General features: G+C 30.9%; 1 protein-coding gene across 1 annotated transcript in view; it reads right to left on the bottom strand.

Moving 5' to 3' along the window:
- Positions 1-6,385: 6,385 nt before the first annotated feature.
- Positions 6,386-16,433, bottom strand: part of LOC144837610 (uncharacterized) — a 163,349-nt gene continuing 153,301 nt past the window's right edge. The window contains exons 19-30 of the mRNA XM_078692800.1: positions 14,366-14,440; positions 14,070-14,159; positions 13,429-13,476; positions 12,788-12,835; positions 12,567-12,665; positions 11,872-11,985; positions 10,574-11,101; positions 10,168-10,218; positions 9,873-9,923; positions 9,648-9,749; positions 8,468-9,250; positions 6,386-8,113 (exon numbers count right to left, since the gene is read on the bottom strand). Of these exons, the coding sequence (XP_078548926.1) occupies positions 7,974-8,113; positions 8,468-9,250; positions 9,648-9,749; positions 9,873-9,923; positions 10,168-10,218; positions 10,574-11,101; positions 11,872-11,985; positions 12,567-12,665; positions 12,788-12,835; positions 13,429-13,476; positions 14,070-14,159; positions 14,366-14,440 (2,129 nt within the window). The 3' untranslated portion in view covers positions 6,386-7,973. The remainder of the gene's footprint in view (positions 8,114-8,467; positions 9,251-9,647; positions 9,750-9,872; positions 9,924-10,167; positions 10,219-10,573; positions 11,102-11,871; positions 11,986-12,566; positions 12,666-12,787; positions 12,836-13,428; positions 13,477-14,069; positions 14,160-14,365; positions 14,441-16,433) is intronic.

Genomic DNA, 16,433 nt, shown 5'->3' with positions numbered 1-16,433 from the left:
GAAAATACAGTATTTTATACGGTATTTTTTGAATACCGTATTTATACCGTATTTTTTTGGCAGCAGAAACTGCGCTCATAAAAAAAATACCGTATTTTGTATACCGTATTTTCCCCACAAAATTTGTGGATAAAATACGGTATTTACAAATTTATACCGTATTTTTTGTACCCCTTTCTGCTGCCAATAAAAATACCGTATTTTTTTTTTACCTGCGACATGAGGTAAACATCGTTTTTTTATTTTCTATCACTGTCAGCTGTTTTACACACGTGTATAGATATATTCGGCGAAAATGTGGAGCGAAGACGTCACAGTATTTACTATATAAATCTGTGTGGGGAAGGAGGGTGTGGGGAAGGAGGGTGTGGGGAAGCTAAATGTCCGGCCAACAAAAAGGTAATCAAAGGGACAACCACATTTATAAAGACTATCACTAGGGTTAGCCTGTTGAAAGTGAGCCGTAAAACTTCCCTTATTGCGACTTTTAATTATCGACCAAATAAATGAATGGCAATTTGGGTAAAAAAGATGAAATTTAACACGACCACCCAAGAAGTATTGTTAGCAGAAACGGGGTACTAAAAAATACGGTATAAAAAATACCGTATTTTATACCGTATTTTTATACCGTATTTTTAGCAGTTGCAGCAGAAACAGGCCCTTTATTGTCATGAACATAACAAGGTGAACATGAAATTGAAATATACAGTGTTTACATTTTTTGTACCGCTCACAGTTTACTTCTAGGTTGGTCCTCATTTTTATGCTTTGTATTATTTATATGCATTTAATTAAATAAATGTTTGTTGTATTTTATTGAACAGTGTAAATTTCCTGAAAATTGGAAAGTTTCAAATGAAATATACTTATTTAAAGATGTATTGTCTCCCAATGAAAAATTTATAAGATAAGACCTTTTTGCAGTTTTAATATTTAAGTTATTCAGAAAACCAGACATTTGTGGAAATCCTATGAGGTACTGTCTTCAAAAAGTTATTGTCTTTTGGTTTTTTGACTGAATACTATATTTATGAAATGATACAAATGTTGTGCATGTGTAAAAATATAGTTCTTTCTACATATAACTTATTTATTGTTTGCAAACACATACGTTTAGCACATTCATCCTCTTCATCAGTTATATACCAATTTAAACATTAGTAAAAATAACCAGAGATGGATATTAGGACTATACTAGTACAGTACTAAATAACAAAGTTTATTGATAACTAATTTAATTTACTACATCTTACAAAATGATGTGTAACAAATTTTTCTTAAATATTATAGACGCCTGCAACGTACCAAGTCTCTATTTGTCTAGAAATAGTAATATTATGAGAGTTTCAATTTCCACGTCATGCTTGATGCACTGTAATTGACTGTTCGGAGACACCTCAATGAAGTTCATGAATTCATTTGAGAATTTATTGAAACGTGTAGCAACATTCGACTGTGATATTAATTCGTCATCCTCCAATGGTAAATTGCTTTACAGTCAGCACTTATTACTGTTATATTCTCTAGTTACAACTATTAGTAGATATCCTATTTAAATGAAATAGATATTGCATAAGTTAAATATAAATAGAAATATGAAATCATAAGTATGTCTACTGTAATTGTCTTTATTACTTACTTAGTACTTACTTGAGTATAAGCTCACCATGTGTTTTATACGTTATTAAAAGAATAATATTGTATACCAAATTTTACAGGAAATTTTTGGTTATTTTATCGTAATTTTGTCTGTTGTTTTTTAAACATTAGCATTTGTGTCGTAATTAATATTATTTAAGTTTTAGTTTTTTAATATTAAAGTTTATGTTTGTTATTTTTGGGTTTTTTTTTTTATTTTAATTTATGTTTTTCATTTTATCTTTTGATGATCTTATATGTGTGTAATTCTTGTCATGTACATGTATTACATTGGGTATCACACCTGTCTGTAACTTATACTTACTGTCATCAGTTACTCATCAATGATATGTTACCCAAGGCTATACACATATATAAATCAAGTGCTTTATTTTTGTAAACGTAAAAGTGACCTACAAATCAGTGAACACAAATTTAAAATTCTCCAACTGTTGGCCAATAAATATTATTATTAATTATAAGCATATTAGATAAAAAACATATAATTTGTAGGAAACTTCAGATGAAGCAAGCTGACTGTATGTGAATGGTTGTTGAATACACCTTTACCTTTCAATTTTATTTGGTAATGAAAAAGTTACATTACAAATTTATTTATTTATATATTTTCATACCAATAGCTAATCTAACTTAAGCCGATTTTCCACTGGAAAAAATTTGTTTGTATGAATCTTCCAAATCACTCTCTGCGACAAATAAAGTTCTAGTTCCTTGAACTTTTCGCTTCTGTGATTGTTAGTTCGAATTGTTTCTACTTTATGCGAAGCGAATAAATTACGAAACCAGAGCTCAGCAAATTAACTATGACGCATTCGTGAGCACTAATACTAATCGAAAAGCTCAGCAAACATGAACATCGCAGCTAGTCTATTCTATATTTGACAATTGTCCGTAAAAAATGGCCAAAATTTTCACTTTTTAAAATATCATAATTATGTGAAAATATTGCCATAAATGCGCATATATTGTGTTATCATCATCTTATAGAGCCATAGTAACTAGTTATGTCAAAAAAATAAAAGGGTCGAAATTTTGCCATTTTTCGAAAATTAAGAAAAAAATTCCTGTACTAATAGTACAGGGATTTTTTTCGAAAAATTGCCAAAATATCCACCTTTTAAAATTCAATAATTATGAAATAATATTGCCATATATGCGCATATATTGTGTTATCATCATCTTATAGAGCCATAGTACCTACTGTAGTTATGTCAAAAAATAAAAGGGTCGAAATTTGGCCATTTTTCTAAAATTTCCCTGTACTACAGTACAGGGAATTTTTAAAAAATGGCCAAAATATCCACTTTTTTAAATCATCATAGTAAATAATTCTGTCAAAAAATAAAAGATTAACTAGAATTTAATTCGTCACTTTGACGAATTATAGGTGATCATTTTTATCATTTTACTGAAATTAATTTTTTTTAAACATGCATGTACGTTAACATACGATCGGAAAATGTTGATGTATGCCATCCTATTATATGCTTATAGTGCTGAGTTGTGCCTATATGCCATATACAATATGTACAGTATATACTGTATATCTATATACAGTGTAGCATAGGTGAAATTACGGGACACACATGTTCTAATTTTTTGGCATGATGACGTTATCAAACTAAACTTTAAGATGACGATTTCGAAAGATAATTAATTGAGCAAAAAAATATAAGATTTGGAAAAAAATTTGGCACGTAGAAGCGCTGTGCGCGCTCTTTGAATTGTGTATAACTTTGACGAAAAATATGAAAAAACTAATTTTTCACTTCAACTGGCCATATGTTAACGTCACAACATCCGATAGGCTTAATTTTTATATGAATTAATATCTACATTTCATCAGCTTTCATAATAAATTATAATCATCAAGGTAACCTTCAATTCTGAAGAGCTGTAAGATATTCAAATTTACTGCGAAGGTGAAATTACACGGCCTACGTTATTCAAGTTTTTACGCGTGATGACGTCATTAAAATGAAGATAGTGTCAACTCATGATAAAGATAATTAATTAAGCAAGCACATACTGAAAGTTGTGCGAAATTCGAGCACACATAACCAAGATGCGCTCTGTCGAATGTGATAATCTACACAAAAAGATAACAAATCCTAATTTTTAAATTCAAGTGGCCATTTGATGACGTCAAAACATTTTGTACGTAAAATGTGTACATGAATTCATATCTACAACTCAATGGCTTCCAGAATAAGTTAAAAAAATCGGGGGTCATCTTGCATTCTGAAGAATTATTTTCATTTTAAAAAAGACCTATTTTTCACCATTTTCAGAACTTTTGTAAAATTAATGTGCGCATTTTGTCATTTTTAACGTGCTCGTATAGCGTTATTTTAAGTCGGAACTGACTCATATTTGGTGAATGTACTAAGGATGGTGAGTAGAATGAGATTTGTAAAAAAAAATTATATTTTTTACGCTTTTTAAGTATCGCGCGCGCAAAAACGCATTTTTGCGCAGTAATTTTTTAAAACACGCAAATGGCCTAATTCATGCTCTAAATTGATCAAAACTTAATTTTGAGCGTTTTAAATTTTTAACGCGCGATATCACGCGCATGAACCTACGTGCGCGTGCGTTTTTATTTGCTAATATTTTTACCCTTGATCTGAAGTTTACGTGTAGTGAATTTCATTAATATGTGATAATGAATTATGGAGATATGATTGATAATGTGATTTCGCAAAATGGCGTATAAATGTCGTCACGGATGAGTGATCACGCTGGAAAGCTTATTAGGATTAAGTTATATTATTTGAAAGATATTCTGAAATTTTTGTAATCATTGACATTAAACTTTTTGAGATAATTGTTACACAAAATAGTGTACAGAAACAATAAAAAGAAAGAAAAAAACAATAAAGATTTTATACAATAACAATAGGTGATCATTTTATTCTAAATGATCACCTAATAAAATTACAATAGATTTTAAGTTCTGTATTGTTTTGTATTTTACAATCATGTTTATGTAAATAATACAGGAGGCCTATTACAAGGTCTTTCTCTCTCAAACTAGGGTACAGTAAAATGTCCATCCAACCAAAACATAACCAAAGATAACGCAGAAATCATTTCATTAATATTATTTGTTCCTTCATAAAACTTTTTACATTTGGGTTGTGGTATTATTTCTTCATTCAGTTTTTTTAGTTCAGTAATTTCATGAATGTTTACGAAATCAGTTTATACAAAAATAGATTCGCACATTTTTTCCATGTATTTAATAGAAAAGCTTAAGAATTTTAAATCAGTATGCCTACTGTGGGTATTTCTAGAATTTGTTCAAAAAAATTTGAGATCTGATTATTTCGGCCACCAGTATATGAACTCTTAAATTCACAACTTCCTACATCTTTATTGGGTACAAGGGTTAGGGTGGCTAAGCATCGTCTTTACTCACTATTTTTACCCAGAGGGATGTGTTTATTATGGCGGCTGAAATGAACTGCAGCCGAAATGCACCCCTTCACACAAAATAAAAAATAAATCCCAAAATTAGATGTTGTTTATAATTAAAAATACTACAGAAAGGACTAATTAATAATAAAAGATAAATATGTATTTATTTCATATTCATATATACATTTATATATTACATTCTGAAAATATACATAGTGAAAACCAAGGTGCTCCATTTTATTTATAGTACTATTTTGTTTTAACTGGAATGTACAAACAAATACCAGAGAAGCCCTTTTTACTGAGAAGTATATGTTGACTGAAAATGCACAGTAACAACCACTGTACTACATTTACAACCCCCCTGCCCCAATTAACACAAGTATATGCTATTGACTGAAAATGCACAGTAACAACCACTATACTTCATTTACAACCTCCCTGCCCCAATTAACACAAGTATATGCTATTGACTGAAAATGCACAGTAACAACCACTATACTTCATTTACAACCTCCCTGCCCCAATTAACACAAGTATATGCTATTGACTGAAAATGTACAGTAACAATCACTGTACTTCATTTACAACCCCCCTGCCCCAATTAACACAAGTATATGCTATTGACTGAAAATGTACAGTAACAATCACTGTACTACATTTACAACCCCCCTGCCCCAATTAACACAAGTATATGCTATTGACTGAAAATGCACAGTAACAATCACTGTACTTCATTTACAACCCCCCTGCCCCAATTAACACAAGTATATGCTATTGACTGAAAATGCACAGTCAACCACTGTACTTCATTTACAACCCCCTGCCCCAATTAACACAAGTATGCTATTGACTGAAAATGCACAGTAACAACCACTGTACTTCATTTACAACCCCCTGCCCCAATTAACACAAGTATATGCTATTGACTGAAAATGCACAGTAACAACCACTGTACTTCATTTACAACCCCCCTGCCCCAATTAACACAAGTATATGCTATTGACTGAAAATGCACAGTAACAATCACTGTACTTCATTTACAACCCCCTGCCCCAATTAACACAAGTATATGCTATTGACTGAAAATGCACAGTAACAACCACTGTACTTCATTTACAACCCCCCTGCCCCAATTAACACAAGTATGCTATTGACTGAAAATGCACAGTAACAACCACTGTACTTCATTTACAACCCCCTGCCCCAATTAACACAAGTATATGCTATTGACTGAAAATGCACAGTAACAATCACTGTACTTCATTTACAACCCCCCTGCCCCAATTAACACAAGTATGCTATTGACTGAAAATGTACAGTAACAACCACTGTACTTCATTTACAACCCCCTGCCCCAATTAACACAAGTATATGCTATTGACTGAAAATGCACAGTAACAATCACTGTACTTCATTTGCAACCCCCTGCCCCAATTAACACAAGTATGCTATTGACTGAAAATGTACAGTAACAACCACTGTACTTCATTTACAACCCCCCTGCCCCAATTAACACAAGTATATGCTATTGACTGAAAATGCACAGTAACAATCACTGTACTTCATTTACAACCCCCTGCCCCAATTAACACAAGTATGCTATTGACTGAAAATGCACAGTAACAACCACTGTACTTCATTTACAACCCCCTGCCCCAATTAACACAAGTATATGCTATTGACTGAAAATGCACAGTAACAACCACTGTACTTCATTTACAACCCCCCTGCCCCAATTAACACAAGTATATGCTATTGACTGAAAATGCACAGTAACAATCACTGTACTTCATTTACAACCCCCTGCCCCAATTAACACAAGTATGCTATTGACTGAAAATGCACAGTAACAACCACTGTACTTCATTTACAACCCCCCTGCCCCAATTAACACAAGTATATGCTATTGACTGAAAATGCACAGTAACAACCACTGTACTTCATTTACAACCCCCCTGCCCCAATTAACACAAGTATATGCTATTGACTGAAAATGCACAGTAACAATCACTGTACTACATACACAAATTTACAACAAATTTATATAATTTTCCATGAAGCTCTGTCTACACTATCAAACTAGTTTGACAAAAAAAGTGTGATGTGCCCAAATATGGTAGTGATATATGCCATATATGGGCACATCACATTTTGTCACATAAAGTTTGATGGTGCAGACTTCATGGAAAATTATAAAAATAAATGAACAGCGCCATCTTCTGTTCTGGTGTGAATGTAGATTTATTTATAAAGATAAAAATTAGAAACAATTAAATATTGTTTACCTGTCATTTATTTGTATACATAGATAAACCATGGAGGTATAATAAACATAATTCACAAGAAAAGGAAAGAACTATTTAAAAAACTAAATGGTTGTACAGTTTTCAGTGAATAAAAATTGAGAAAATAGTTGAAGAATTATGATCACGATGAAAAGCCCCTCATAGCAACATTCAAATCCTGTGAAACTAACAATTTTAAACAAAATTTGGCGTAATATGTCTTACAATTAAATTCAAGATGACTCATCAAATTATAAAAATACTGGCATATCAAAATAGACTGTATCAAAATCTTAATTCTGACATATTACAAATGATATTCTATGTTTGCAGTATATTAGGTTGCATTAGCAATTGTCTTAAGATACTAATATACTAAATCCAAGGTAATGTTGAATTTTAAACATAATATATTGTTTACAAATATTAAATAAACAATTTTATATATAATATGACATGTATTAAAATACAATATTCACCATGATTTAATTTACATTTATATTACCAAAGATTATGATAACAAACAAGTGCCTGTAGTACATGTATCATGCAGTTGTAATGAATGTCAAATTAAGCTGCACTTTAATAACTACTGTATAGCAGTTACCAATAGTAAAATTCACCATTTATACTCTGGAAGTGTTGAGTCATATCCTGCACTATATCATTAGGTAAATTACACCCACGCATATGAAGCTTTTTCAGTTTAGGAGAAATAGCCAGTAATGTGGTAAAGGAAGAACCTGTGATGTCACCGAGAGTATTATACCTGATATCAAGATCATCTAATTCCAACACTAGGTTTCTATTGACACATTCCCTCACCATAGCATCTATGATAACACCTGACAGACTGCAGTTGCTTATGTCAAGTGTTTTCAGTTTAGGACAAATAGCCAGTAATGTGCCAAATGAAGAACCTGTGATGTCACTGAGAGTATTCCCACTGATATTAAGATTATCTAATTCCAACACTAGGTTCCTATTGACACATTCCCTCACCATAGCATCTATGATAACACCTGACAGACTGCAGTCCCTTATGTTAAGTGTTTTCAGTTTAGGTGAAATAGCCAGTAATGTGCCAAATATAGAACCTGTGATGTCACTGAAAGTATTCCAATGGATATCAAAGTTCTCTAATTCCAACACTAGGTTCCTATTGACACATTCCCTCACCATAGCATCTATGATAACACCTGACAGACTGCAGTTGTGCATGTTAAGTGTTTTCAGTTTAGGTGAAATAGCCAGTAATGTGCCAAATGAAGAACCTGTGATGTCAATGAGATTTTGGTAATGGATATCAAGGTTCTCTAATTCCAACACTAGTCCTTTCTTTGATAGTGCATCAACAGTATCATTCATAGTTACACCTGCTAAATTACCTAGTTTAAGCATTTTGAGTTGTGGTGCATTAATCAACAAATGAATTAAAAATGATGTAGACAAATGTGTACCAATTGGATATAGCTTCTCACTTTGAAAAGCTTCTATATTGTATTTAAAAGTATATTTACTACATTCAGTAGACAGACCTTTCACCACATCATCAGTACATGATTCACTGATTTTAGAAAAAACATACTCTTCATCTTTTACAGCAATCAAAACATGAGCTAACATTCTACCAATGTCTTCTGATGATTCCTGTTGAATCCATTCCCACCACTTACGGTGTTTCCATTTTCTTTCTTCCTGATTCATACTACTTATCATCTTTATGACATCCTGATCTGTTTTTAAGCTCTTACCACGTCTCATGTAAGTGCAAAATCCTTTTACAGAGTTACATATCTCATCTATAGCATGTTCATCTGTCATTGTATCTTGACTTGGTAGCTGTTGATGTGAAGTTGAGGGCTCACTATCATCAATACCTGTAAAAGGAATTCATTTTATATTAATAAGACACGGTGGAACCAGACAATGGGTGTGCAGCAATTTATATATTTACCAGATTCATGTCAACTTTTACAATATTAAAAGTTTCTTTATTGCTTAAAATATACACAGCATAAATTAATATATGACAATTTTAAAATAATGTAAAAGAAACAAAAACTGTAAAATGTGCACAACTATTATAAGTTTAAAAAATATAAACACACACTCCTTAAAGTGTATTTTTAAATGTATAGAATTTATAATTATATTCTGTAATTAAATGTTATTTTATTAATAAAAAGCAAAATATGAATAAAAACATTTTATTTTCCATTATTTCTAAACAATAAATAATAACAATAAATGTTACATTTACTATTTTTTAATTACCTTTAATTAGTTCCATTTCTTTTGGTGATTTCTCAGAATCTGTTTTAACAGAACATTTTTTCTCTACAAACATTTCTCTTACATAGTCTCTTAATGTTGTCTCTATCAAAGAAATCAAATATAAACTTATGTATTATATAAAAAGTGTATTTAAAAAATATAATAATTTTTTGTTTACATGTTTTTCATTTTAGATTAAAATACATGATTTATTGTCTGTCTTACTCTTTTTTGATTTTCTTGGTTTCTTTGCTTTAACTTGATCTTCTGACTCATCTAATAAAACAAGAGAAAATACTACACATTAACTTTAATTCTTTAAATGTCCCTTTTATTCCCATTTTCTCATAGGTTTCAGTAAATGGTGTTTCCAGTGTTTTTCAAGCTCAGGTTTAGATTGACTAATTGTTGAATATATTGCTGCTTCTGGTTATTTTCCAGTTTACAGACATTTAATTTAAAAAGACTCAGCTCCCAGAACAATTCACTTTCACACACCTCATGGTTACAGTATACTTACTCTTTCTTGATTTTCTTGGTTTCTTTGCTTTAACTGGATCTTCTGACGCATCTAAAACATGAGAACATGTGAAATGATAAGGATGATAAATTAGGTCATTTTTAATAAACAATTTATGTATCATCCATATCTGCAATATTTAAATTTAAAATATTACGATTTTTAAATCATTAATTGTAGCACAAATATGTTTACAGAATCACAAAAATGAGGTTTGTTGTTATTACTAAAATGTAATGTTTATTAAATAAATGGTATGGAGTGATTTTAAATACGAATAATTAATATAGATTTAATTTTATTATTTCTCCTCTTTTTTTAAAATCTATAATAGAGAATTTGTAAAATGTGGAATACTGTAGATATTTTGGTTTGATTGAAGAAAACAAACATAAAATATGCATACATTTTGTTAGAACTTCTTCAGGTTCTCCAAGCTTCAAGATACCTAATTTCTCGATAAATAGTTGCATCTTTCCTTCACTGATGATCTGTCTTTTTTCAAGATCATTAATCAGATCCCATTTATCTTTATAAGATGTTGGAGCCTCATTATCAAGATCACTGATGGATTCCACATTTTTTGTGGTCAGCTTATTTCCAAATTCTACCAACATGCATCTGTGACGACTGAATTTTGAAATGGAAATTTCCTCGACATTTGGGAATGTTACAACTTCCTCTTGAATTTTTCTTACTAATTCAAATTCTCCTGTTGCATTGATGGTGTCGAAAAACAATGTGAGATCTTTGCTTGTCAGATGATTAGATTCAATTAAGAATTCCAGCAGGTCTATTGTGCTAGATGCCTTGTCTAGCATATGAGGGAGCAGAAGGTCTTTGTACAAGGTTTTTAGCAAACTGAGTGAATCCCTCTTGTCATACCAGTGGCAAAATTCTTCTTTAATGTATGTAAAGTTTAAATGTCGTATTCCTAGTAAGATTGAAAACAAAATAAGTCATCAGTGAAATTTGTTTTACTGAATTTCAGAAATATTTGGACTGTGGTATGAACTTTGCAACAAAAAATTATAGCATGCTATATTTTTGGAGAAAAACATACAAATTAAAGTGAGAGTAATGTACTATTATACAAATAATGAATGTTTATGAACAGAGTTGGAATATAACCTTTTATCATTTACCGAACATTCATTATTTGTTTTATATAACATAAATATACTCCTGTCATTTGAATACATAGGCCTACATTTGATTCACATTGAAATTTTGTAACATATTTACATTGCAAAACAATTATATATCATTTGTTTTTTATTAATTATTAAATGTTATATTTACCACCTACTGTAGTGTTAATTATGTCAACGAACTCCCAATAAATCCTAGGTCTAACTAGGCTACCATTACAAAACAAAGGCAATTGAAACTGATCTAGGCCGGCTATTCTGTGTTTTACAACAATTCCATGTCTTGTAGAGTTGATGATCTCAAACTAATTTAAATTCTTTTTTTTGCCTAAATTAGTATGTTGTAAAACGTGAGTTCAATGTGGTAAATCAAATGAAAGGAATTTATATAAAATAACGTATTATAACAGTAACACCACAGCACAAAAAAATGCTATGTTTGTTATGATGCAAAATAAAGATTGATTGAGTGTAAATCTACATGTAAAATTATCACTCTTAAATCATCAAAGATGAAAACATGTGTTCAACTCAATTATAATTCTATGTTTACCTTCAACAGATACTTTTTCATGTTCCATCTCTTTTGTTTCTTTCTCTTGATATTGTGTTTCTAGTACAGCAATCTGTCTTAGTTGGTCAAGCATTTTAAGGTGTTCTGATACATCTATCAACAAATATTTAAAACACATGGATATACCCACTGGGATCTGATTTTAATCATATCGCTAAAATGTGTTCCTATATATTGTATTTATAATACTTTGTAATTCTGTTCTTTATTAATATATTGGGGTTTTTTTTAGAATTTTATATATAGATGTTGACTTGAGCAGTCTGAATCTACCTTACTCATCTCAAAAGACAGGGGTGGATCCAGGATTTTTTCAAACATAAAACATAATATTATTAATAGTGTGCCAAAAATAATTATCAAAAAAGTATTAATAATGCAATTTAAGCTGTCAAAAGCGGGGAAACTTACTTATTCTACCACCAGAACCATAGAAAGATCAGGCCACAAATTCATGCCAATAAAGTGACTATGAATTATGCCGCTCACCTTTTTAGGCTGCAACTCTAATCAAAGTATAGTCCATGTCACTACATGTAATTATGAACAAGGAAATAATAATGCCCACTTAGGAATTGTGTTATGGTTATAAACCTTTAATAGCATAATGTAATAATGGTTTGTTTATAAACTGGAATTTTAAATTTAAAAAAATAATACAATTATCTTCTTACCAATGTCATACTTTATTGCTTTTGGTAAATCTTTATATTCCCCTTTTTCAGAAGGCTTTTTTTCTTCATGCAATTGTTTTTCATAATACTTGGTTACATCTTTGAAAAAATAGCAAAACTATCAAGCAGGCTATAAATATATTATAATATAGATACAGTAATAATAGTTGCTATAATAAAGTATTATATTGTAGAATTCACTATTAATGATTAAAACATACCTGTAAGGTGGTCTGATCTCCTGAAGTCTTTTGAAGGCCTACCTTCATCTAACAGAATTAATATGCAACATTATTTATTGAATAGAAAATGTACAACATCTATTTCAATACCTTTTGTATTTTTCCTCATCAATAATATAAAGTTAGAAAACCATTTCTTTTAATGAACAAATTAACTATTATTTTTTTATTTTAAAAAGATGTCAATCTAACCCACTGGACTTGTTTAGAACAGCGACGTTTCATTACCTATCCAGTTCGTATCATCAGGCCGGATGATGGAAATTGGTCACTGACTTATGGGGTCGAGGAGCTGTCAGTAAAGCGTCTAGAAAATGAATTGAAAGTTCTAAAGTAGGCCTCCCCCTCTGTTCAGGGATGGTGTTTCCCCGGGGGTGCTTCGCAGTATATTATATTTCAAATGCAAAACACCATCATTTGGCCTGATGATACAACCTGATAGGTCATGAAACGTCACTGTTCTAAACAAGTAAGTCCAATGGATTAGATTGATACCTTTTTAAAATTAATTAATACGCTAATAATACTACCTGGATGAATGAGAATATTAAGTATATATTTATATTTCATTCATTATTATTGATTTACTTTCAATAACCATATTAAGAAAAACAAAATACCTGGATCTGGACTTAATGATCTCTTCTGATTTGATGTTCCAAATTTATCTGTAAAAATATATTTATAGTTTTTATCTCAAAAAATAAATTATACACTCTCTTTTATTATTACCAAATAAGAAAACAAAAGAATGTACTATTTATTAACAATTGAATGTTTTATAGTCTATAATATGTACAATTTGTATTTTGCAATAATATCTGTCTGTTCAATTAAGTAAAGGTAGGCTGAAATGATTCCCAATTTAAATTGATATAAAATACAAATTTAGTCAATCTATCAATGAAGAGTCAGTTATAGTAATTTAAGCTCCTGTTCCGAAACATTCCATTTACATTTACTTGGTTTTCAGAAAATTTCCAAAAGCATGTACTTATTTTAATTCTGTCTTCTTTTTATTATTAAAGCCAATTTACCCAGACAAGCGGTAAATGAAAAAATCCATGTAGCTTGTCCCACATAGAATCGGTATCTATCCTCAGCGGAAAATACCCGTCCACTCTGCGCTTTGTGTAAATGTTCATAGATTCAACATTTTAATTATCGTTACCGCTCGTCTATGTAAATTAAGCCTTTATACCTAAATTTGCAAATGATCACATTCTAATTATTTAAATTTTACAATACTTAACAAGTTCACCTGTTTTTGGTTTGACAAGTCCTAGTGATCCATGTTCCTCTTTAAAACTGATTGGTAACATCTCAGTACCAGATAAATCGTCTGAATACCCTAATATAGGACAAATACTTTTAATGAATTGGTGCTGATAATCAATTTAGTCAACAGAAGTCTTCAAATTATAAATGGTACAATATGAAACTACATTTAAAAAACTTTGTAAGAACCTTATATCAAAAAATAAAAACAAATTTTAATCTTAAAGTACAATACATTTTTAATTGTAAGTAACTTTACTTTAGATGCATGTGACTCACCTTCTTCCAATTTTGGTGACTTGGGTTCTTCTTTGATATTAATTAACAATTCCTTAGATTCCTTGTCAAATTCCTCTGTTTAATATAGAATAATAATATTAACAGCTAGCTATACAAAATGTGTATAGATTTTACAATGGTCTCATCCAAAACATGGAATGTGAATTACTGTAATTAGTACAAAACTCCAAAGCTGGTTGTAATAAATATTTGAGCCTTAGTTCTTTTCATTCTCAACAACCTGCAAGCACACTGACGAACAACTATTCTTTGTGGTCTATTTAAAACATTGCAGTAGTACGGCATGCCTGTTTTAAATATAATTATCGCTAAAAAATGATATAAATGTTTTACTTTTAGCAAATGAATAAAACATACCTTTGAGGTAGCTTGAACTTCTGAATTGTTTTGATGGTCCAGGCATTATACACTGATACTGTATTTTTTTTAAAGGCTGTATGTCACAAATGTCACATAATAAATCTCTTACACTGGGAGTACAGAACCTGAACTCTTGTCTGGGAGTACGGAACCTGAACTCTTGTCTGGGAGTACGGAACCTGAACTCTTGTTATAGTGATTAGGTTCACTTTTAGGTTCCTGCCTACTCCCTTAGTTTCTGTGTTTTTGTATGTTTGTAACTGGTTTTTGGCAATAAATAATAATAATAATAATAATACACAATATTCAACAAACAAATTGTGGTGACATATAACCTTTTTTAAAAGATATACAACATACCTGGATCTGGAATTAATGATCTCTTAAATGGCTTTGAGGTTACAACTTCCTCTGTAAAATTGTTATAGATTTTATTTCAACAAATAAACATACAACAATTAATTTATTTAAAAAGTGATCATAATTTGGTCAGATGTTTTTGTGTACACAGTACATTGAAAACAGTTAATGACAAAATAGTGTTGCGAGTAGGACAAAAATGAGAACAACTTGAGCGGTATACATATTTCATGGCATGTGTCCACTTTCTTGTGTCGGCATCCTTTTTTTAGATCAAACTGGATGTTCATTATATGCTTAATAGGCACCACATAGGTCTATTTCTATTCATCGTTGTCGCCATGGGAAATTTATATTTTTGCAATTCTGTTAGTCGTTTTAAAATCACTTCAGGGTTTTTAATATTTGATAACACTAATATTTTTTTTAGAGGAGAAATCATGTAGAAAACTTTAGATAGGAATGTGGAAAAGTTGTACACTCATAAATAAAGACTGATTTAGTAAATGTAAGTAAGTGTTCAACTGTATAGGTATTCTAGACACAATAAGCACATAATGGTTATAGCTATGATCAGTGTATTAACACTGGCATCGTAAATGCCATGAAATGAAATATGTATACCGTTCAAGTTGTTCTCACGATGCAGCGTACAGATAAGACGTGTCTCGATTACTCTCTCTCGTGAACTGGTTTTTCGCCAGTGTTTTTCAACTTAAATCGACACCGATCCAGAATAATTGAACAACATATGGAACAGTAAGATCTGGATCTACGCTCAGCCTGTATTTTAACTATTTTATCTGAAATTTTTAATCGTTTTTATCCAGTTTTAATCCTTGTAAGACCATACTACGACGAGGGCGAGTCGGACCGAGGCAACGATCAAAGGAGAGGTGCCCGGTCTGGGCGGTGATTTCATCCTAAGCCTAGCTCGACTTTTTGCTGTTTTTAAGCCTAAGTGCAATATTGATCACCTCGATCTAAGTATCAACGACATCATAAATACTTTTTAAAGAAGTTTTATATGGATATGTACAGTTTTTTTATGTATTTTGGTGTATTTTTATTCCGTTTTTATCCTGTTTACATTTGATTTCCTTCGTTGCGTTTGGCGGGAAGTTTTAATCAGCTGACCAACACTTGTTTACCTGTTTGATTGACTTTGCTAAGCTCCTGGATGACATTCAACCACTGATAAGGTAATTAAATCACTCTTAATAATGGCAGCAATTACTACAAATGTTCTTATTATTTTATGTCTTCTAGTGAGAATTAACTTTACCTGCCGCCCAACGTTAAACTCGGACATTTTTTCTACGTTAAA

The sequence above is a fragment of the Antedon bifida genome, chromosome 3 (genome assembly GCF_963402885.1).
Source record: "Antedon bifida chromosome 3, ecAntBifi1.1, whole genome shotgun sequence".
Lineage (NCBI taxonomy): Eukaryota > Metazoa > Echinodermata > Crinoidea > Comatulida > Antedonidae > Antedon > Antedon bifida.
The sequence above is the reverse complement of the archived record's forward strand: the minus strand, read 5'-3'. Positions and strand labels throughout refer to the sequence as shown.